The sequence below is a fragment of the Dendrobates tinctorius genome, unplaced genomic scaffold, assembly GCF_039654945.1.
Source record: "Dendrobates tinctorius isolate UK_male_01 unplaced genomic scaffold, ASM3965494v1 ptg000020l, whole genome shotgun sequence".
Lineage (NCBI taxonomy): Eukaryota > Metazoa > Chordata > Amphibia > Anura > Dendrobatidae > Dendrobates > Dendrobates tinctorius.
The window spans coordinates 55,536,334-55,559,843 of record NW_027361688.1 but is presented as its reverse complement, the minus strand read 5'-3'; the positions used below and the strand labels follow the sequence as shown (position 1 = coordinate 55,559,843).

The window sequence follows — 23,510 nt, the reverse complement described above, 5'->3', positions numbered from 1 at the left end:
TCTCATTATTATTTTTTTGTCTTTTATTGTGCCTTTGCTGTTCTATTTAGTCATAGTGGTTTTCTCCCATCTTTAACTTGTTTATTCTTATAAGGTATATATTGTGCACAGTTCTTATTCAGGATATATATAAAACTATATAAATTGCTTTGTGTATATTTATTTTTGAGGACATTGCAATAGTTTATTGTATTTAAATAGTCCATTTTCCAATGATAATTAGCCTTGCTTAAGTTTAGTAGACCTTTCACATCTATCTATTTTTGTTTTTGGTGGCAATGTGCAACAGACCACTGATTCCCTCTCAGTAATCTATAAATAGAGTTGTGCGAATTTGTTTGGATTTGGTCACCGAATCTGAATTTGCCATATTCGTCTATATACAAACCCTATTCATGCTGAATGTATGTTTGGATATTGGTTCCGAAAATATTCGGTAATGTCTACTCCCATTGACTCTAATGACATTCGGCCAATATTGCAAACACAATATTCTATGCCAATCGTATTTGGAATCAAATCTAAACAAATTCGCTCAACTCTATAAACCCCATCAGCAATGTTGAACTTGAGCATCTGGAAGACAATATAATGTTTAAAGGTTATGCCTTCTGTCTCAGTTTGCCCTATATGTTTCAATAAAAATTGAATCACCCCACTACATACAACTATCAGATCTGACACATGCTTTTATTCTCCTCCTTACTTGAGCAGATATTTCACTGTCTTTCATTTTACATGTCTTGCTGTAGTAATGCCACTACTGTATTAGTATGCCTGTCATCTGTCAACTTAACAAACTTGTTAAGGTGGACCAGATCAGGACTAGACTGTTTGCCCTAACTTCTATACTCCATGCTTATCTACCACATCTACCCCAGCAAGCACCTGTTCAGTGAGTAATAAATGCCTTCCCATGCTATCAATGGATCTCAGAGTTGAAAGCTGGCTGCTCATTTAGATCTGGTACCTGGGCTTCCAAATGTACAACATGCACACATATTACACAGAAATATGCACCCTGAAAAAACTGTTCAAGGATTGCGTAGATGCGACAAAATGTACCCTGGATGGGTATTGTCAATAATGGAGCTCATTTAACTAATAGGGATAATGCAAATATCAAGCAGGAATTTATGAAATACAATCAATAAACATAAGTTATTCCGTTCTAAAATCTCCTAATCCAAAATTACCTAATCTCAAATTACACATTTAAGAATAAAGCACACTTTGGAGCTAAGCACTCACAAGCTCATTCACTTACCTTTTCAGGTTGTTTTAAAGACATATTCTTGTCCTTAGGAGCATTACAGCCTGCAAGTCACTGCACTGTTTGCAAAATTAAATGATGAAAAAGAGTCAGGCTGTAGGATTATCATTAAAGAAGCACTCCTAAGACAGGTTTTTATTCCCGAAGCCTGTGTACGTAAGTGTGTAGTGTAGTGAAAGTGCAATAATATATTTACTGATCACCAACTTCCCCGTCCCATCACCACTCTGATCCTCTCCTCACTCACATAATTAAAATTCCGAGTCCCCGGGTAACACTGGGGTTTTTGAGCCAGAAGTTGCTTTTACAATGTAAGTCTATGGAGCTTTATTCTGACACTTTTTAGACTAACATTGTAAAAGTGATTTCCAGTTCACACATAAACCCTAGTGCAATCCAACAGCTCAGAATTGCAGTCACATGAGGAGGACTACAGTGACTTTGTTAATTGGAGAAGATGGTGATAGTTAAGTATATTATTGCACTTACATCACATCAAATACACATTTATATTCATCTAGTCATTAAAATATTTTTTGGACTGATTATTTAAGTAAAAACAATACAGATCCTGACAATGCATGTGATGAAATCCCTTTGTTTTTCATACAAAAAACCATAGGCGCTCCATGTGCCACTATATGTACCTTTCAAAGGCAAAATATTAGGGAATCTTCCTTTAGAAAATTATTTTTTAAGACAATACATTTTTACAAGATTTTTGCTATCCCGGCATTTCATTGGATCCCTTCACCTGAAAAATTGACATATTATATGAGTGCAGAACTTTTACTGGGACCTAACTAGCCAAAATATGAAAGTGTTTTATCTGTAGTGGAACTTGAAGTATGTGCCATAATGAAACACATATCAATTGTTCATCAATTTCCTGTTCTCAAAATGATATGAAAAAAGCACAAAATTAAGTAGTTTTGCTTCTTAGTCAGAGACATATGCAGCCATAGAAACATCTTTACAGAAAATGATCACTTTTCTCAATCCTGACTCACTGACAGACCAATTTTTTCATATGGCAAAGTGGGTAAGAGTTTTGACATTATTGGAAACTATTGTTGCTTTCATCCAAAAGACCTAGATATATATGATAGCAAAAAATATATGATAAAAGAAGTTGAGTTGCCTTCTATTATTTTTGTCCTAATTAATTAGCTTTCTTTTTAGCAATGAAGCAGTTAGTCTTTGATAATGTAACATTTTATGGGTAGCTTGCAGAAATTTCTCATACGTTGCTTGCAGTAGCTACTCCTTTAGCCATAGCCTCTAGCTAGCCATATTCTACTACATACTTTTTTGTTTTGTGTATATTAAAGAAGCATCCCACCAAAATTTTTATCCTCCTGATATATTGCAGTCATCATACTAGATAGCACTGTGTACTCACAATTGCTTATTTTTTTAATGTTTCTCTTTTCCTTTGGGTCAATGACATCACGTAAATTAAAACAAGACAGGCTGACTCCTTCTAAGCTCTACACAGAAACAGGAAGTCTTTTTCCCTGCAGGAGTCATCACTGTAAAAGTCCTTAGCGGAGGGGGGAGCAGGCAGCAGCTGGGTCAGGAGTTGATGAGGGGGATGATTCATGCAGAGAAAAAAATATCTTGTTTCTACACAGAGCTTAGAAGAAGTCAGCTAGTCAGTTTTTAATTATATCATGTCATATAAAAGAGAATACTTTACTGGGTAGGATGGCAAATGAAGAATTGAAATTGCACAATACCATATAATGTGATGGGTACAATACAGTCATGGTTGAAAGTGTGGGCACCCTTGAAATTGACATGTTTATTTCCATTGTGTATATTAGCTACACAAAAAACAGAGAAAACAATGCAAATTAAACATCATTTCACGCAAAATCCAAAAATTGACCAGACAGAATTGTTGCCACTTTTCAAAAAAAATATTTAATCAAATTTGTTTCCAGTATGTGATTTTTTTTGTTTAAACTCACCTGTGGCAAGTAACATCTGTTGGCAGTATGAAAATCACAACTGAAGCTAGATAAAAAGGAGACAAGTAGACTCAGTCTTTGCATTTTATGTCTGTGTGTGCCACACTAAACATGGAGAACATAAAGAGGAGAAGAGAACTGTCTGAGGACTTGAAAACCAAATTTTTTGTAAATATCAACAATCACAAGGATACAAGTCTATCCCCAGAGATCTTGATGTTTCCTTGTACATGGTGTGCATCATAATCAAGACATTTACAATCCATGGCACTGGATGGCTGAGAAAAATTGATCAAAGGTTGCAGCACAGGATAGTCTAGCAATGATGGGTAACCATCCAAAATAAAGTTCCAAAGAAATTCAAGCTGTCCTACAGTTTTAGGGTGCATTAGTGTCAGAGAGAACTATCCTTAGACATTTGTTTAAAATGAAACACTATGGCAGGAGACCCACTGCTGACACAGAGACATAAAAAAGCTAGACTGCAGTTTTCCAAAGTGTACATGAGTAAACCAAAATCCCTCTGAAAAAGCATCTTGTGGACAGAAGAGACCAAAATAGAGGTTTCTGGTAAAGCATATCAGTCTACTGTTTACTGAAAACAGAATGAGGCCTATGAAAAAAGAACACACTACGTACAGTCAAATATGGTGGAAGTTTAAAGATGTTTTTGGGGTGGTTTTGCTGCCCCTGACACTGAGTGCCTTGACTGTGTGCAAGGCATCATGAAATCTGTGGATTATCAAATGATTTTGGTTCGCAATTTAGTGTCCAGTGTCAGAAACTGGGTTTGGATCCATGGGTCTTCCAGCAGGACAATCACCCCAAACAAACTTCAAGAAGTACCCAGGAATGGATCAGAAATGGATGGAAACCAGGTGCTGGGGAGTTCTGGATCTAGTTTCCATGAACACCTGTGGAAAGATCATAAAATCGGGCGGCACAGCGGCTCAGTGGATAGTACTGCAGCCTTGCAGCGCTGGGGTCCTGGGTTCAAATCCCACCAAGGACAACATCTGCAAGATGTTTGTATGTTCTCCCGGCGTTTGTGTGGGTTTCCTCCCACACTCCAAAAACATACTGGTAGGGAATCTAGATTATGAGCCACATTGGGGACAGTGACGATAATGTGTGCAAATTGTAAAACTCTGTTGAATAATTTGGCGCTATATAAAAATAAAGATTATTATTATAAAATTGCTGTTGAGAGAAGCACCATTCAAATATGAGAGACCTGGAACAGTTTGCAAAACAGTGGTCCAAAATTTCCATTGAGAGGTGTAAGAAGCGATTGTTTGCAGTCATTTATTTCAAAAGGTGTACAACCAAATATTAAGTTGAGATTGCCATTAATTTTGTCCTGCCATTTTTAGGGTTATATGTGAAATGATGTCTAATTTGCCTTTTTTTCTCAGTTTTTTTGTGTTGTCCCAATACATACACAGTAAATTAACATGTGTATAACAAAACATGTGTAGTTGCAACAATTTTACAATTTTCTGGGAGAAATACTTCATTTTCTGAAATAATGTCAAGGGTGCTAACACTTTTGGACACAAATGTGTATATATATATATATATAGTGACATGGTCAATGGCATGGTATATGAGGGGAGATATGTGTCACAAAGATTCCTTTATTCAGTGATCAAGAAACCCATACGTTTCTCTTCAGCATGCTAGGTGCTGAAGGGGTTATTAGCCATGTTACGGGTTGGGTTTGTAGGTGAGTAGATAAGAGATGGGCAGGATGCCTACCCACCATTTCTCAACCTCAAGTGTGTGGCTGGGATGTTAAATGTACAGCCATTGTTTTTTTCTGTGCTGTGGTTTGGAGAGGAGAGCCTCCAAACATGGCTCCAGGTGGACCTGAAGACACATGGTGGCCTGAGTGGGCGAACCCCTCAGACATATGGACTTTGCTATACATTATCTTTTTGTTTTGCCATTATGCCTGAAAGGCCTTGTTTACTTTGCTGAACCCTGCTATGGCTTATGCTGCTCCATAATAAACCAGCCGGTGTTTTACCACAAAAAGGACTCCTGTGTTTATGTGTCTGCCTTTGAAAGTAGCTGAGTGAGTCAACCCCACACAATATATATATACAAATTAGTTGTCGAATTACACTTTCTCTGCTTAGTGAAAAACCTAATGCTGAGTTATCCGTGTTAATGTAAACTTAGCAGATTTAGCCGATTTTTGAAGACCCCACGCATTGTGCTCTGTGGGATTTGCCAGTCTCAGATACAGGAATGGAGGGTATGTTTGAAATTACACATAAACCCTGCCAGTGAGCGTGGCCTCGCTCTATACACTTGCATTGACGAGAGGATGCAGCCTCACTCCACACAAATGAATTGAGAACTAGGACGCGCCTACTAGCCAGGGATATATATGAATCATGCATACCCTCATTTCCCGGTTCTGAAATCGGCAAATCCCCGTAGTGCACATTGCGTGTGCTGGGGGAATTCATAAGTCTGCAATCACACAAAGTGTGACCAAAAACCCCTTTTACACAGCTAGCACAACACTGGGTTATCTCTGTGAAGAAAAAGTGTAATTTGACAACTAATTTGTATTAGGTCAAGAGCTTTTGTAATGTTAAGTTATCTTCATCCTCTTAAATGAGAAATCCCTCTGTGACAAGTCTTTTAAGGTACTGTTACACTTAGCGATGCTCCAGCGATCCCAACAATGATACAACCTGGTAAGGATTGCTGGTGCATTGTTACATGGTTTCTAGTAAGCCATCAAACAGGCAGATCTATTCAATTACCTCGGCGGTCATTTGGACCTTGTCACACAGCAGCTATTCTGATGACTCACGCCTGCATCCATGAGTTCTGCGTCGCCAATGAGGTCGAACGTCGGCGTCAAACACAGCAATGCATGCTGGCCAGCGGGACGCCAATGATAAAAAAATGAGAAAATCGTCTTAGGAGCGCAGGAAAGAGACTCAGACCCGAGATGAGTTTAAGCCACAACACGTTTCGATGGAGGATCACCTGATGACGGATGCTCTGTCGAAACGCATTGTGGTTTAAACCCATCTCGTGTCTGAGTCTCTTTCCTGCGCTAATAAGACCGTTTTCCATTTTCTCATTGCTCCTATCCTCCATTGGAGGTTTTCGGCTGGAGCTGAGGTAGAGACCTGACATACTTGTCTGCCCCTGGCTTGCTTTCTAAGCATTCCTTTATGACTGCTTATCATTGACTCTTAACGATCAAAAAATGGCCTAGGACATTCGAGCACGATCAGCGATAGGAAGAATAGGATAAAAGGATGAAATTTATTTTTTCCTAATAGGTAAACCACTTATATCCCAATTATGTTGTTTACTAATATTAATTTAATATTGACTTGTATTACCTTGTATCTATCTATATCATAACGAGATTCAATATCAAGCATCAACATCTAATTTTAAATTTAAGCAACTCATTGTTCTTTTTTACTTAAATTTACAAACATACTTGTGTCTTCTGATGTGTTTTGGATTCAATTTAAATCAGGGACTTTTTAATCATAGGTCATACCTTCCAAATTTGTAGTTAAATTAAGCCTTGCTATATTGTAGTAAGTCAGAAAAAGGAAAGAAAATGTGTAAGAAATGTTATTGACCCTTTTATATAAAAATAATAGTAATAATAATAATACAAACAATAATAACAATAAATGTTAGTAGTGATAGCAGTAGTAATATTGGTGATAGTAGTAGTATTACACAAATATGAAACAAAATAATACGTGTTAAACCTAATAGAGAAATAGCAAAACATAGCTAATGCAAGGTATAGTAGAATGTTTCTTTGTTTCATAAAACTTACAATTAATATTTTATACAATGTATTTACTTTAATATGTTTTTATAATATTGAACATCAAATATAAAAGTGTATGCAAACTCTTTATAAAAGAAAAAATACAGACATACCTGATATGCAACCTGAATATTTAGCACTGGATGGCACTCCTCACCAACTAATAGCAGGAAGGAAAGAGGAAATGCATTTCTCCATCGTTAAATGAAATTCTTGCAGCAGGGATTCCGGCCATGACAGATTTTTTTCCACAATTTCTTCGATCTTTCATCAGCATTAGTGCCTTTATTACTGGACAAATCATCACCTTTACCTTCATTGAATTTAAGAAATGCTGAATCAGAGACAGGATTATGAAGCACGGAGTAGACTGGTTCATTTCTTTTTGTTACAAATATCGTGGGATGTGGTCCTGAGTCAGCTGCATTATATCATCCCTGAGGAATCCAAGCATGGCACCTTTGTCGGGAGAATTGCTCAGGATCTTGGACTGGATATAGGTGAGATTAATTCCAGAATGTTACATATTGTCTCTAGAGATGAGAAGGAATATTTCCAGGTTAATCTGCAGAATGGAATCCTGTTTGTGAAAGAGACAATAGACAGAGAAGTGCTGTGTCCAAATACACCCTTCTGTATAATTCCTCTGCAGGTGATTGTAGATAAGCCTGTTCAGATGTATCGTGTAGATGTAGAACTAGAAGATATCAATGACAATAGTCCAGTATTCTCCTCTAGTGTGACTAATCTTGTCATATCAGAAGTAAAACCTGCAGGATCTCGTTTCCAATTGAAAATAGCTTCTGATCCAGATCTTGGAACAAATTCTATCACCAACTATGAGCTCAGTGCAAGTGATTATTTTGCTTTGGATTTCCAAAAATATATTAATCAAATCAAATCTTTGGAGCTTGTGCTGAAAAAAAATTTAGACAGAGAAAAGCAGTCTGTGCACAATCTCTCCCTTACAGCTTATGATGGAGGCAAACCAAGGCTAAGTGGCACCACACATATTGTTGTTACTGTGGAAGACTTTAATGATAATGCTCCTGTGTTTGATCAGCCATTTTACCAATGCAGTGTTAATGAAAATGCTGTAGAAGGAACTTTAGTGTTTAAGCTGAATGCTACTGATCTGGATGTTGGGAAAAATGGAGAAATACTATATGATTTCAGCAATATGGTGTCAGGAGAGGCAAAGGAGGTATTCACAGTAGACAAATTCACAGGAGAAATAAGAGTTAAAGGCAAGTTGGATTTTGAGACTGTTAATATGTATGAAATCCATGTTGATGCTATTGACAATGGAGATGTTCAATATGTTGGACATTGCAAAGTTCTCGTGACTATTGTTGATGTCAATGACAACCCTCCGGAGATGACAGTAACCTCATTATCAGTTCCTGTTCCTGAAAATTCTCCTCAGGGGACCACAGTTGCCATCATTAGTGTCCATGATAAAGATTCAGGATCAAATGGAAAAGTCCACTGTTACATTTCTGAGCCTTCACCATTTAAGGTAAATCCAGCTTTCAAGAGTGATTTTTCTTTGACCGTGAATAGACCATTGGATCGAGAAGTGAAAGATCAATATGAAGTTACAATTACTGCAAAAGATGAAGGTTCTCCATCCCTGTCTACCTCAAAATCTCTGAAGATTGATATAAGTGATGCCAATGACAATGCTCCAAGATTTGTCCAGTCAGTGGACACAATATTCATTAAAGAGAACAACCCACCAGGGTCTCACATATATACAGCATCAGCCTCTGACCCAGATATTGGGCAGAATTCATTCATTACTTACTCAGTTAAGGAGCGCACAATTGATGGAATTCCTATTTCTTCTTACATTTCCATTAATCCAGAGAATGGGAAGGTTTTTGCTTTAGTATCATTTGATCATGAACAGATTTCATATTTCCAGTGTCATATAAAAGCCACTGACGCTGGTCTACAAGCCCTCAACTCCAACCTTACTCTAAACATATTCATTGAGGATATTAATGATAATGCTCCTACATTCACCCCACTTCACTCTGAAATAACAATCAAAGCTTCAAAGTCAGCAGAACCTGGACACCTGATAACGAAAGTGAAGGCCGTAGATCTGGATTCTGGATACAATGCTTGGACATTTTACAAGCTGAAGGATCTTGGAGGATTTGGAAAATCTCCGTTTACTATTGCACATCAAACTGGAGAAATTACTTTAAAGCGGTCATTTACAGATTCAGATCACGATGAATACAGATTGCATGTAATAGCTCAGGATCATGGTGAACCAGTCATGATGACAGAGACACAAATTTTCATATCTGTGGTGGATTCGGGAGAAGAATTGAAGTTTGATAATCAAGAGATCAAGCGAAATAGTGATGAATTTTCTGATGCCAACGTTTACTTGGTTGTTGCGATCTGCATCATATCAAGTATTTTTCTCATTACTCTGATTGTATTCACTGTGTTAAGATGGCAAAAATACCGAGATGAGGTCAATGAGCTAAAGGAAAATTACAGAATCTGCTCCAACACTGGAGGGAGCTGGATGTATTCTCAACACACTCAGTATAACATCAGTTCCAATTCATTTAGACCAAAAAGTGACTTAATTGTCTTCACGCCAAATAACTGTCAGACACCAGGGAATGAAGAGCAAGTTAATCCACAGCCGGTCTTGTTAAACTCATCTTATAAGGTAAGATTGATCATATAAAATAATTTTAGTTTTATAATGAAAAAATATTTGGCTTTGTAAGAAAAATATGATGTATCTTTGTAGTTATAGTACTCAACATGTATTATGTTTTAAAAATATGTAATAAGAAAACAAAGATAAAAGAACTGCCTTTATGACTGAACACATGCAAAGTTGGATGATGTTGGCCCTTACTATGCTTATTCATATTTTTAAAAGGACATGGCACAATACTGACCCCTGTGGCATCCCATTATTAACCTTATCAGAGTTTGCACCAAAAGTGACACCCTCTTTTTCCTGTCATTGAGCATGTTGTTAACTAAATTACCAATACATTCTCCTAGTCCCACTTTTCTCATTTTATGTCTTTTGCACCACCAGATGCACAGCATTCAAAGCTTTACCCAGGTCTAGCCTGGAACTTACCTCCTCATAGAAGCTGATCAGATTAGTTTGACAGGTCTAATGCCTTATAAACTAGTGGTTATGAGGTTATTTTTATTTATATACCACAGGATAGCATTTATTGAAACAATAAATGATTTTGTCAACTATAGAGTTCAATCTTACCATTCTATAGTTTTGATGTTCAGTTTTTGATCACTTTTTGAATATTGACACTTTTGCCCTGTGACAGTCTTGTTGTACAAATCCTGTTATTATGGAACAATTAACTGTTACAAGTAGTGGTCCGTCTATCACATTACTTAATATCTTGACTCCTCTGGGGTGTATACGATCTGGACCTAGTTATGTTTCTACTTTAGTGTTTTTGAGATGTTGCTGTACTTCCTGATTGGTTAGGCAGGTGGCAATTAAAAGAGAATTTATGTTTTACCTAAGTAAATTTATCATTGGATTTCATGGAATAAATGCTGTAAAGAAGAATTAATTTGTTAGATTGGCCTTTCCCACATCCTCTTCCTCCATTTCACCCAGATTATGTTGAGAGGTTGAACACTTTTGTTTTTAAATCTCTTACTCTTTAGGTAGCTGAAATTTATTTTTAAATTAGTCTTACTTTTTTTCTAGCAGTGAGTCTTTTTGTCTCAATCATTAGGACCCTTTTGAGCATAATTTAATTTTTTTTTTACTTTGTACATTGTTAATAGTAATTATCCCTTTGTATTAATTCTCTAAACATTATTTTGTTGTCCTTTATTGTGCCTTTACTGTTCTATCAAGTCATAGTGGTTTTCTCCTGTCTCTAACTTGCTTATTCTTATAAGGTATATATTGTGCACAGTACTTAATCAGGATATATATAAAACTGTATAAATTGCTTTCTGTATATTTATTTTGATGACATTGTCGTAGTTTTCTGTATTTAAATAGTCCCTTTGCCAATGATAATTAGCCTTGCTTAAGTTTAGCAGACCTTTCACGTCTATCTATTTTTGTTTTTGGTGGCACTGTGCACCAGACCACTGAGTCCCTCCCAGTAATCTATAAACCGCATCTGGAAGACAATATGACATTTAAAGGTCGAGACCTTTGTCTCAGATTGTCCTGTATGTTTAAATAAAAATTGAATCACCCCACTACCTGCAAATATCAGACCTGACACACACTTTTATCCTCCTTACTTGAGCAGATATTTCTCTGACTTTCATTAGACATTTTGCTGTAGCAATGCTACTACTGTACTAGTATGCCTGTCATCTGCCAACTTAGAAAACTTGTTGAGGTGTACCAGATCAGGACTAGACTCTGTAACACATTTGTGTTTGCCCCAACTTTTATCACTCAGGTAGCTGAGTCATTATCCTGCAACTTCACGCTCATCTTCCACATCTACCTCAGCAAGCACCTGTTCAGTGAGTAATAAATTCCTTCCATTGCTTTCAGTGAATTTCAGTGTTGCAATATGGCTGTTCATTTAGATCTGGTACCTGGGCTTCCAAATGTACAACATGCACAGATATTACACAGAAATATGCACCCTGAAACAGCTGCTCAAAGATTGCCTAGCTGCGAGTAACATAATAACATAGTTATTAAGGTTGAAGGAAGACTTTAAGTCCATCTAGTTCAACCCATATCCTATCCTAACCTGCACTAATATGTTGATCCAGAGGAAGGCAAAAAAACCCATGTGGCAAACAGTAGGCTTCACATTGGGGAAAAAAATTCCTTCCCGACTCCACATACGGCAATCAGACTAACTCCCTGGATCAACGCAATATCAAGGAAACTAGTGTATATGACCTGTAATATTATACTTTTCAAGACAGGCATCCAGACTTTTCTTAAGTTTTGGTAGGGAATCACTCATTACATCATATGGCAGAGAGTTCCATAGTCTCACTGCTCTTACAGTAAAGAATCCGCATCTGTGAGTATGCTTAAACCTTCTTTCCTCCAGACATAGAGGATGCCCCCTTGTCCCCATCACAGGTCTAAGAGTAAAAAGATCATTAGAAAGGTCTTTGTACTGTCCCCGCATATATTTATGCATTGTAATAAGATCACTCCTAAGCCTTTGTTTTTCCAAACTAAATAACCCCAAGTGTAAAGCCCCCGTTACACACTGCGATATCGCTAGCAATATCGCTGTAAAGTCACCGATTTTGTGACGTTGCAGTGATATTGCTAGCGATATCGCTGCATGTGATACTTACCTCCGACCGGTTCCCTCGCTGGTTATCGCTGATTGCGCGAGTAGCTCCTGGATCATTCCTCGTCGGTCACTTCCTGCAGCGCTTCCTGTTGTGACGATGAGCAATGCGTGGAGCCGGGCGGGAGGACGCAGCATCGCCGCGTCTGACAGGTAAGTAGCAATCCCCGACCCCAGCGATGTCGCTAGTGAGATCTGCCTGTGTGGCAGCTCACTAGCGACCACCTAGCGATGCACCAGCGATCCTGACTGCGTCATATCACTGGTCAGGATCGCTGGTGAGTCGCTAGGTGTGACGGTACCCTAATAGCCTATCTTGGTATTGCAGACTCCCCCAGTTCCCTAATAACCTTGGTTGCTCTTCTCTGCACCCGCTCCAGTTCAGCTATGTTTTTCTTATACACCGGAGACCAGGACTGTACACAGTATTCTAAGTGTGGTCGCACTAGTGACTTATATAGAGGTAAAATTATGTTCTCCTCGTGAGCATCTATGCCTCTTTTAATGGATCCCATTATTCTATTTGCCTTTACAGCAACTCATTTCACTAATAGGGATAATGCAAATATCAAGCAGTAATTTATACAATACAATCAGTGAATATAAGTCATTTCTTTCTAAAATCTCCTAATCCAAAATCACCAAATCTCAAATTACATGCTTAAGAATAGAGCACGCTTTGGAGCTAAGCACTCGCAAGCTCGTTCACTCACCTTTTCAGGTTCTTTTAAAGATACATTCTTGTCTTTATGAGCAATACAGCCTGAAATTCACATCTCTGTTTGCAAAATTAATTAATTGAAGAGAGTCAAGTGGTATGATTATCAGTGAAGAAGCACTCCTAAGAAAGGAAAAAAGAGGGGGTCTCCAGCACCAAAATTAGTGAAAAAAGATAAAACTCACATTTATTAGGAAGGTTTTAAAATCATATTAATAAGCCACCATGACAGTCAAGGCTACCTTTTTTCCTTTGGATTTAAAGCGCCAGTTGAACCACACTGGACATCTCCTGGCATCAGACCGCTTATGGACTATATGCACACTGATGTACGGTAGGCTGAATATTTTTTTCCTCTTTTTTATTTACTCCTAAGAAAGGCTTTTACTCCCTAAGCCTGTCTAAATAGGTGTGTAGTGTAGTAAAAGTGCAATAATATAGTTACTGATCACCATCTTTGATCCTCTCCTCACTCACATGACTAAAATTTCAATTTACTGGATAACACTGGGGTTTATGACCCAGAGATTGATTTTACAATGTAAGTCTATGGAGCCTTGTTCTGACACTTTATAGGCTTCCATTGTAAAAGTGATTTCTAGTTCACACATAAAACTTAGTGCAATTCAGCAACTCAGAATTGCTGTCACATGAGGAGGACCACAGTGACTCTGTTAACTGGAGAAGACGGTGATAGTTAAAGGGAACCTGTCAACCCCCAGGGCCTATTAAAGTTTATTATCCCTGGGAACGCTGAAATAAAGACTTTTATAAATTGCCCACCATACCTCTATTGCGTCATAGAGGTATGTTTTCTCCCCCTGTCTTAACCGCCTTGCAGCCATCCATCATCCCCCTCTAGCCTCCATGTGCTGCCTCCTCTGTTCCTCATTACGTGACCGGAACCTGCGGTCTGCAAACATTTCTCGGGCATGCGCTGTACTCGCTGCCTGGGATCTTACATCAGGCAATGATGTAAGGATATTGCGCTGGCGTGTAGCTGAGGCCCCAGATCCCGCCCTGCAGTCTGCTATGATGTATTCACACTGAGGGACTGGGAACCTTGCGACTGCGCAGTGAGGATTTCTGCGCCTGTCCCCATCTCCCTCCACCTCTTTCTTCCACTGTAAAATGTTGGAAATTGGCAAAGAGAGATGGTGACATTTGATTGCAGTGATTGCCTCAAAAGGTTGTGCAACAAAATATTAAGTTAAGGGTACCATAATTTCTGTCCAGGCCTATTTCATTAGTTTAATTTTTTTTATTCTGTGTAAGCATGGTTAAAAAGCAATGTTTGACTTTCATTTTCATAGATATTTGATTTATTATTACTTTTGTCAGATTCAAGTATTTCTGTCACCAGTGTTGGTTTTTCTGTCATTAAACGAGTGGTTCCAACAATTTTGACCACGTGTATATATACAGTCAAATTATTGTTGAATTACACTTTCTCTGCTCAGTGAAAACCCATTGCTGAGTTATCCATGTTAACGAGAACTTAGCAGACTTGGCAGAATTATGAATCCCCCCCAGTGCACGCACTGTGCTCTGCAGGGATTTGCTGGTATCAGACCCAGAAATGGAGGGTATGTATTAGTTATACACAGTGCTTTTTTTGCGATGGTATGCGATGGTACGGCGTACCGGAAAATCTGAAGGTGCTGCCGCACACCTTAAAATAATAAAGCATTCATTCTTACCCTCCGTCGCTCTGTCACCGCTGCTGTCCTCCAGTCCCTGCTTCTTCCTGCTTGTACCCGGCTATGACTGGTGCAGCAGCAATGATGTCATTGCTGCTGCGCCTGTCACATGACGCCGGCGAAAGCAGGAAGAAGCAGGGACTGGTAGCGGTGGCGAAGGGTAAGAATGAATGGTTCATTATTTTAAGGTGTGCGGCAGCATGGGGGGCTGTAACCTGTGATGGGGGGCTATATACCACTGATGGGGGGCTGTATACCACTGATGGGAGGCCGGTCTGTTTTGGTTTGATTCATTTAAATCGTCATTTATATTAGTGTTTTATGAAGTTTTGTATGAGTTCATTGAGTTTTGTTTCATGAAACTTGTCTTAGATGGATAAAATAATGCACTATTTCTCGGGCAGTGCAGCTCTGGCACGCAAAAGACCCCAAATAGACGTGGAGACAGAAACAAATCAGATAATAGAGCAGAACGTGGCCACCGGTTCTTCAACTATCGAACCTGCATCAGCTAGTGTTAGTGATCCTGATGACGTAAAGCTGCTGTCATCTGGTGATTCAAAGGCTCCCGACTGGCCAACATGCTGGACTCTAGACCAGAAGAATAATTACTGCAGTAAGTATAATTGGCTGTACGTTTGTGAACAGAAGCTCGGTTGCTCGCCGTGCAAGAAAGTTGGATATCTGGGTGTGGAGTCAAATATGGGGATGAAAATTTCAAAGGCTTGGGCCAACTGTAACATAACATTCTTTGGCAAAAGTCGGCAACAGCAGCTAACATCTCTGCGAAAGAAAATATTTGATGACAAAGACACCGCCAGCCACAAAGCTGCAGTTAGACTGCTTGCAGAGGTGGACAGAGAATCACTCCAGATGGTGATTTTGCGTGCGCAAACTCAAGAAAAAGAAACAACAGCTAAAGTTTTCCTTACAGCGTATAAAGTAGCAAAAGAAAATCAAAGTTTTCATAATTTCGAAACTGAAATTGATTTGCAAGAACTTAATGGTGTTGATATGGGTCGCATTCTTCAGCCAACTAACGCGTGCATCAACATTATGAATCATATCAGCGACGAAATAAGAAAAAATTTGGTTAAGGAAATCGTACATTCAAATCGTAAACTGTCATTAATAATTGACGAGTCCACTACTACAAGCAATATTGCTGCGCTGATTGTTTATGTTCGTATATGTGTGACTGACAACATTGCAATGAGCTCTGCAGTTAACTTGTTTTTAGACTTAATTGAACTTCATTCAGTGAATGCAACAGGAATTCTTGATTCTTTGTTGGGTTGTCTTCATTCACACGGCATGACAGATGAATATTTGAGGAGTAAACTCCTTTGTGTTGCATGTGATGGTGCTGCTGTCATGATAGGGCGCAACAGCGGTTTGAAGAAGCTACTATCAGACAGGTTTCTGTCCGTAATTTTTTGACACTGCGCCAATCACTGACTTGTGCTAGCTGTTGGTGACACCGTCAAAGAAGTATCTGGAATCAACAGATTTAAGGCTTCCCTCGATAAGTTATATGTATTGCATCATGCGTCACCGAAGAACAGCAGAGAGCTACAACAGTGTGCGAAATTATTAGACGCTCAGCTGCTTAAGATTGGCCGAATACTCAGCACCAGATGGGTGGCATCGAGTTTCCATTCTGTTTCCGCAGTATGGGAAAATTTCGACGCATTGGTTGAAAATTTTCAACAAGCGAAACTATCCGTCGAGGGACCAAAAAGAAAAATGCACTTAAGAGGGTTTGTGGCGAAAGATAACCTCCACAAAATTCATTCTGGATCTCGTTTTGATGTGCAGCGCTCTGCAGGAACTATCAGAATTAAGTCTGGATCTTCAAGATCGTAAGCTGGACTTGTACACTGCCAACCAAAAGATAAAAACAACTGTTCAGGTGTTTGAAGAAAGACAAACGAGACCAGGTTCATATTATGAAATGGACGAGAAAGCTGTTGAAAATTTGCGGTTTGGGAACACTGTCCTCCACCAGAAAGGGTGTGCAACTGATCCTCCAATTAATCCGTCAGTGTTTTACACAAAGCTTCACGAATCGATGGAAAATTGTCTGCTTGATTGCGAGGATGCAAATTTGGCACAATGGGCACGTGTGCTTGACCAGACACAGTGGCCAGATGATGTCCAGGAACAATTAACATTCGGTAAGCAGGAAGTTAGAAACTTGTGTAAAAAATTTCAGCTTGCAGAAAGAGACGTCATTCGCGGATTTCGTGAATACCTGATCGAGAGAAAGTACTCTGAGAAAATGGTGCCACTGCAACACGCACTCTGTACCATTCCTATTTCCTCCAGCGAATGCAAACTGGGATTTTCGCAAATGAACCTGATCGAGACAACATCCCGTGCATCGTTGCTGACAAAGACTATTTCTTCACTGCTTTTGTCAGGCTAGTTGAGCCACTTTTTAAGCTGTTTGATCCAACAAAGTACGTTGACTCTTGGATACTTCGAGGTCGACGATCAGCCATTGACAGAAACAGTAAAGAACGAACTCGAGACGTCGTGGCTGATTAAAATTTGGTTGAAATTTGGCATTTCTTATAGAGTGCAGCCTAGGTAAATCGGTTACGGAATTCGAAAACCATATTTTGCAAGTGAAAAAAAAGTTTATACAGTATTAGTCATTTTTTATTTATCTTTTGCAATCTGAATTACATAGTTTTTTATTGAAATTAGCATACAGACTACAACACTGAATAATGAGAAATTAATCAGAAATGCGTACCGGCAAATTTTTTTTACAAAAAAAAGCCCTGGTTATACAAAACCCCTGACAGTGAGCGCGGCCTTGGTCATTAATCCAAGGCTGCCCCGACCAGTGGCAAGGACAGCCAGAGGGCCTGAACAACTAGAGTGCTTGGCCTTGCTCCATACAAGAGTATGTAGAGTGTGGACGCTCTCACTAGCTAGGGGTATGTAATTCCTGCAGCGCACAGTGAGTGTGCTGGGGGAACTCATAGGTTTTAACCCCTTTAGCTCATCTAACAACACTGGGTTATCTCTGTGAGGAAAAAGTGTAATTCAACAACTAATTTGTCTTAGGTCAAGAGCTTTTGGTAAAGTTAAGTTATCTTAATACTCTTAAATGAAAAATCCTTCTGTAACAAGTCTTTTAGATAGTGCTATTTGCCAAATTATATTTGGCTGCATCTTTATACATCTAAAATGGATTATTATTAAGTCAACAACAAAAGAAATAATAAGAGCAATTATTTCTACAAACTTCAGTGAAAAGATGATGCCAATTTGCCATTTTTCCAGCTAACTATTGTGTGACATGGAAGAAAAGTAGAATCTAGAATATGCAACCTAGCTTTGGACAATAGATCAAAATATTACATGTCATCATAATGAAGAACAACTATGTTAATGAGAAAAGTTAGATGTTAATTTTGGCAAAATTATATCATAACTTAACTTATTTACTAAAAGGAGGAATAGGATAAAATGATGAAATATATTTTGTCCTAATAGGTAAACCACTCATCTTCCAATTTTTATATTCTGCTGTTTACTAATGTTAATTTGAAATTGACTTGTATTACCTCGTAACCATATACAGGGGTTGGACAAAATAATGGAAACACCTAACGTTTTGGCATCACAATCTTCGAACATGTTATAAACATGCAAACTGTGACATATGGTAATGTTTTGCAGTTGAGTATTTATGTTATGTGATATGTGTATGTAAATTAACTGTTTGTTTTGCAGAATTGTAAGAACATTGATGAGAACATGATATCAATGGCAGACCTCTCGGATTTCCAAAGAGGCCAAATTGTTGGTGCTCGAATGGCAGGCGCTAGTGTAACAGAAAGTGCCCGAATGCTTGGCGTGTCAAGAGGTACTGTCTCCAAAGCAATGACTGCGTTTGAAAGAGAAGGAAAAACATCCGCAGCAAAGCACAGGTCCGGCCGAAAGTCAAAGTTGACTGAGAGAGACCGTTGGACTCAAAAGCGAATTGTGAGAGAGGATCAAAAGACCACGGCTTCAAAAATCACTGCTGAGCTCAATGAACACCTACAGAACCCAGTTTCCACGAAAAATGTTCGTCGGGAGCTGAACAAATCTGGATTCCACGGAAGAGCTGCAATTAGAAAACCGCTGCTCTCAATGTCAAATGTTTCCAAGCATTTAGAGTGGTGTAGAAACCTCCAGAAGTATACAGCTAGAATCGTTCAAGCATGGTACAAGGAACATTCTAATGAAGTTGAGCATCTCATCTGGCCCCCCCAATCCCCAGACCTCAACATTATTGAGCATTTATGGTCGATTTTAGAGATTCAAGTTAGACGTCGATTTCCGCCGCCATCGGCGCTCAAAGAACTGGAGGGTGTTTTAACTGAAGAATGGGCTAAAATTCCTTTGGAAACAATTCACACCTTGTATGAATCTATACCTCGGAGAATTGAGGCTGTAATCACCGCAAAAGGTGGACCTCCACCATATTAACCCCATAGCGACCAGGTGTATTTTTGGTTTTGCATTTTCATTTTTCCCTCCCCTTCTTTCCAGAGCCATAACTTTTTTATTTTTCCATCTATATGGCCATGTGAGGGCTTATTTTTTGCGGGATGAGTTGTACTTTTAAATGACTCCATTGGTTTTACCATGTCATGTACTCGAAAACAGGAACAAATTCCAAGTGCGGTGAAATTGCAAAAAAAGTGCAATCCCACACTTGTTTTTTGCTTGGCTTTTTTGCTAGCTTCACTAGATACTAAATCTGACCTGCCATTATGATTCTCCATGTCATTACGAGTTCATAGACACCAAACATGTCTATGTCCTCTTTTATCTAAGTGGTGAAAAAAATTCCAAAGTTTGCTAAAAAAAAAAAAAAAAAAAAAAAATTTTGCGCAATTTTCCGAGACCTGTAGCGTCTCCATTTTTCATGATCTGGGGTTGGGTGAGGGCTTATTTTTTCCGTGCCTGGCTGACATTTTTAATGATACCACGTTTGTGCAGATTCGTTCTTTTGATCACCCGTTATTGCATTTTAATGCAATGTCTTGGCGACCAAACAAACGTAATTCTGGTGTTTTGAAGTTTTTTCTCGCTACGCTGTTTAGCGATCGGGTTAATGCTTTTTTTTGTTGATAGATCGGGCGATTCTGAATGCGGCGATACCTAATATGTGTATGTGGGATTTTTTATACTGTTTTATTTTGATTAGGGCGAAAGGGGGGTGATTTGAACTTTTAGGCTTTTTTAATTTTTTTAAACATTTTTTTGCTTTTGGCATGCTTCAATAGCCTCCATAGGAGGCTAGAAGCATGCGCAACCCAATCGGCTCTGCTACATATGGGCGATGAGCAGATCACCCATATGTAGCAGATTTACCACTGTGCTTTCAGCACCGACCACCGGGTGGCGCTGAAAGCCATATGCCTGGAACAACAATAGAGGTCTCATAGAGACCTCTATTTGTCCAGGCAACATGACGTCGACCCCCGATCACGTGACGGGGTCGGCGATGACGTCATTTCCGGCCCGGCGGCCGGAAATGCTATTTAAATGCCCGCTGTCAGCATTTGACAGCGGGATTTAACTAGTTAATAGGCGCGGGCGGATGGCAATTCCACTCGCGCCTATTGCGGCACATGTCAGCTGTACATAACAGCTGACATGTCCCGGCTTTGATGCGGGCTCAGCGCCGGAGCCCTCATCAAAGCAGGGGAGATGTCAGATGATGGACTGTGTCCGTCATTGGACATTAAGGGGTTAAACTAACTTTTGTTGATGTTTCCAGATGTTTCCATTATTTTGTCCACTACTTTCTGAGTATTGCAAGCAACAAAATCTAATTTTTAATTTAAGCAACTCATTGTTCTTATTTGCTTAAATTTACAAAGGTACAGTATTTGTGTCTTCTTATGTGTTTTGGATTCAATTTAAATCAGGAACTTTTTAATCATTCGTCACACCTTCCCAATTTGTAGTTAAAAGAAGCCTTGCTATACTGTAAAGTAAATAAAATGTGTAAGAAATGTTATTGACCCTTTTAAATAATTATAATTATAATAATAATTAGTAGTAGTAGTGATAGTAGTAGTAATATTGGTGATAGCAGTAGTATTAGACAAATATAAAACAAAATGATACCTGTTAAATATAATAGAAAATTAGTAAAACATAGCTAAAACAACCTATAGTAGAATGTTTCATTGTTTTATAAAACTTACAAATAGCATTTTATACTATGTATTTACTTTAATGTTTTTTATAATATTGGATTATGAACATCAAATGTAAAAAGTGTATATAAACTATTTCTCAAATAAAAAATGCAAACATACCTGATATGCAGTCTAAATATTTAGCACTAGATGGCACTCCTCACCAACTAATAGTAGGAAGGAAAGAGGAAATGCATTACTCCATCGTTAAATGAAATTCTTGCAGCAGGGATTCCGGCCATGACAGATTTTTTTTTCCGAATTTCTGCGAGCTTCCACCAGCATTAGTGCCTTTATTACTGGACAAATCATCACCTCTACCTCCACTGGTTTTAAGAAATGCTGAATCAGAGACAGGATTATGAAGCACGGAGCAGGTTTGTCCATTTCTTTTTGTTACAAATATCGTGGGATGTGGTCCTGAGTCAGCTGCATTATATCATCCCTGAGGAATCCAAGCATGGCACCTTTGTCGGGAGAATTGCTCAGGATCTTGGACTGGATATAGGTGAGATTAATTCCAGAATGTTACATATTGTCTCTAGAGATGAGAAGGAATATTTCCAGGTTAATCTGCAGAATGGATTCCTGTTTGTTAAAGAGACAATAGACAGAGAAGTGCTGTGTCCAAATACACCCTTCTGTATAATTCCTCTGCAGGTTATTGTAGATAAGCCTGTACAGATGTATGGTGTAGATGTAGAAATAGAAGATATCAATGACAATAGTCCATTATTCTCCTCTAGTGTGACTAATCTTGTCATATCAGAAGTAAAACCTGCAGGATCTCGTTTTCAATTGAATATAGCTTCTGATCCAGATCTTGGAACAAATTCCATCACCAACTATGAGCTCAGTGCAAGTGATTATTTTACTTTGGATTTCCAAAAATATATTAATCAAATCAAATCATTGGAGCTTGTGCTGAAAAAAAATTTAGACAGAGAAAAGCAGTCTGTGCACAATCTCTCCCTTACAGCTTATGATGGAGGAAAACCAAGGCTAAGTGACACCACACGTATTGTTGTTACTGTGGAAGACTTTAATGATAATGCTCCTGTGTTTGATCAGCCATTTTACAAATGCGGTGTTAATGAAAATGTTGCAGTAGGAACTTTAGTGTTTAAGCTGAATGCTACTGATCTGGATGTTGGAAAAAATGGAGAAATACTATATGATTTCAGCAATATGGTGTCAGGAAAGGCAAAGGAAGCATTCGTGTTAGACAAATACACAGGAGAAATAAGAGTAAAAGGCAAGTTGGATTTTGAGACTGTTAATATGTATGAAATCCATGTTGATGCTATTGACAATGGAGATGTTCAATATGTTGGACATTGCAAAGTTCTCGTGACTGTTGTAGATGTCAATGACAACCCTCCAGAGATGACAGTGACCTCATTATCAGTTCCTGTTCCTGAAAATTCTCCTCAGGGCACAACAGTTGCCATCATCAGTGTCCATGATAAAGATTCAGGATCAAATGGAAAAGTCCACTGCTACATTTCTGAGCCTTCACCATTTAAGGTAAATCCAGCTTTAAAGAGTGATTTTTCTTTGACCGTGAATAGACCATTGGATCGAGAAGTGAAAGATCAATATGAAGTTATAATTCATGCAAGAGATGAAGGTTCTCCATCCCTGTCTACCTCAAAAAATCTGAAGATTGATATAAGTGATGCCAACGACAATGCTCCAAGATTTGTCCGGTCTACAGACACAATATTCGTTAAAGAGAATAACCCACCAGGGTCTCATATATATACAGCATCAGCCTCTGACCCAGATATTGGGCAGAATTCATTTATTACTTACTCAATTAAGGCGTGCACAATTGATGGCATTCCTATTTCTTCTTACATTTCCATTAATCCAGAGAATGGAAAGGTCTTTGCTTTGATCTCATTTGACCATGAACAGATTTCATATTTCCAGTGTCACATAAAAGCCACTGACGCTGGTCTACAAGCCCTCAATTCCAACCTTACTCTAAACATATTCATTGAGGATATTAATGATAATGCTCCTACCTTCACCCCACTTCATTCTGAAATAACAATCAAAGCTTCAAAGTCAGCAGAACCGGGACACTTGATAACGAAAGTGAAGGCCGTAGATCTGGATTCTGGATACAACGCTTGGACATTTTACAAGATAAAGGATATTGGAGGATCTGGAAAATCTCCATTTAGTATTGCACATCAGACTGGAGAAATCACTTTGAAACGGTCATTTACAGATTTTGATACTGATGAGTACAGATTGCATGTAGTAGCTCAGGATCATGGTGAACCAGTCATGACATCAGAGACACAAATCATCATATCTGTGGTGGAGTCTGGAGAAGAATTGAAGTTTGATAATCATGAGACCAAGGGGAATGGTGATGAATTTTCTGATACAAATGTTTACTTGGTTGTTGCAATCTGCGTCATCTCAAGTATTTTTCTTATTACTCTGATTGTGTTCACTGTGTTAAGATGG

General features: G+C 38.6%; 2 protein-coding genes across 5 annotated transcripts in view; both read left to right on the top strand.

Annotated features, from left to right (window-relative positions):
- Positions 1-23,510, top strand: part of LOC141083678 (protocadherin alpha-C2-like) — a 564,749-nt gene that overhangs the window by 144,261 nt on the left and 396,978 nt on the right. The window lies entirely within an intron of this gene.
- Positions 7,164-21,145, top strand: LOC141083677 (protocadherin alpha-7-like). Its single transcript, XM_073568060.1, has 2 exons — positions 7,164-9,770; positions 18,559-21,145. The coding sequence occupies exons 1-2, from the start codon at positions 7,404-7,406 to the stop codon at positions 19,297-19,299; spliced, it is 3,108 nt and encodes a 1,035-aa protein (XP_073424161.1). The 5' UTR covers positions 7,164-7,403; the 3' UTR covers positions 19,300-21,145.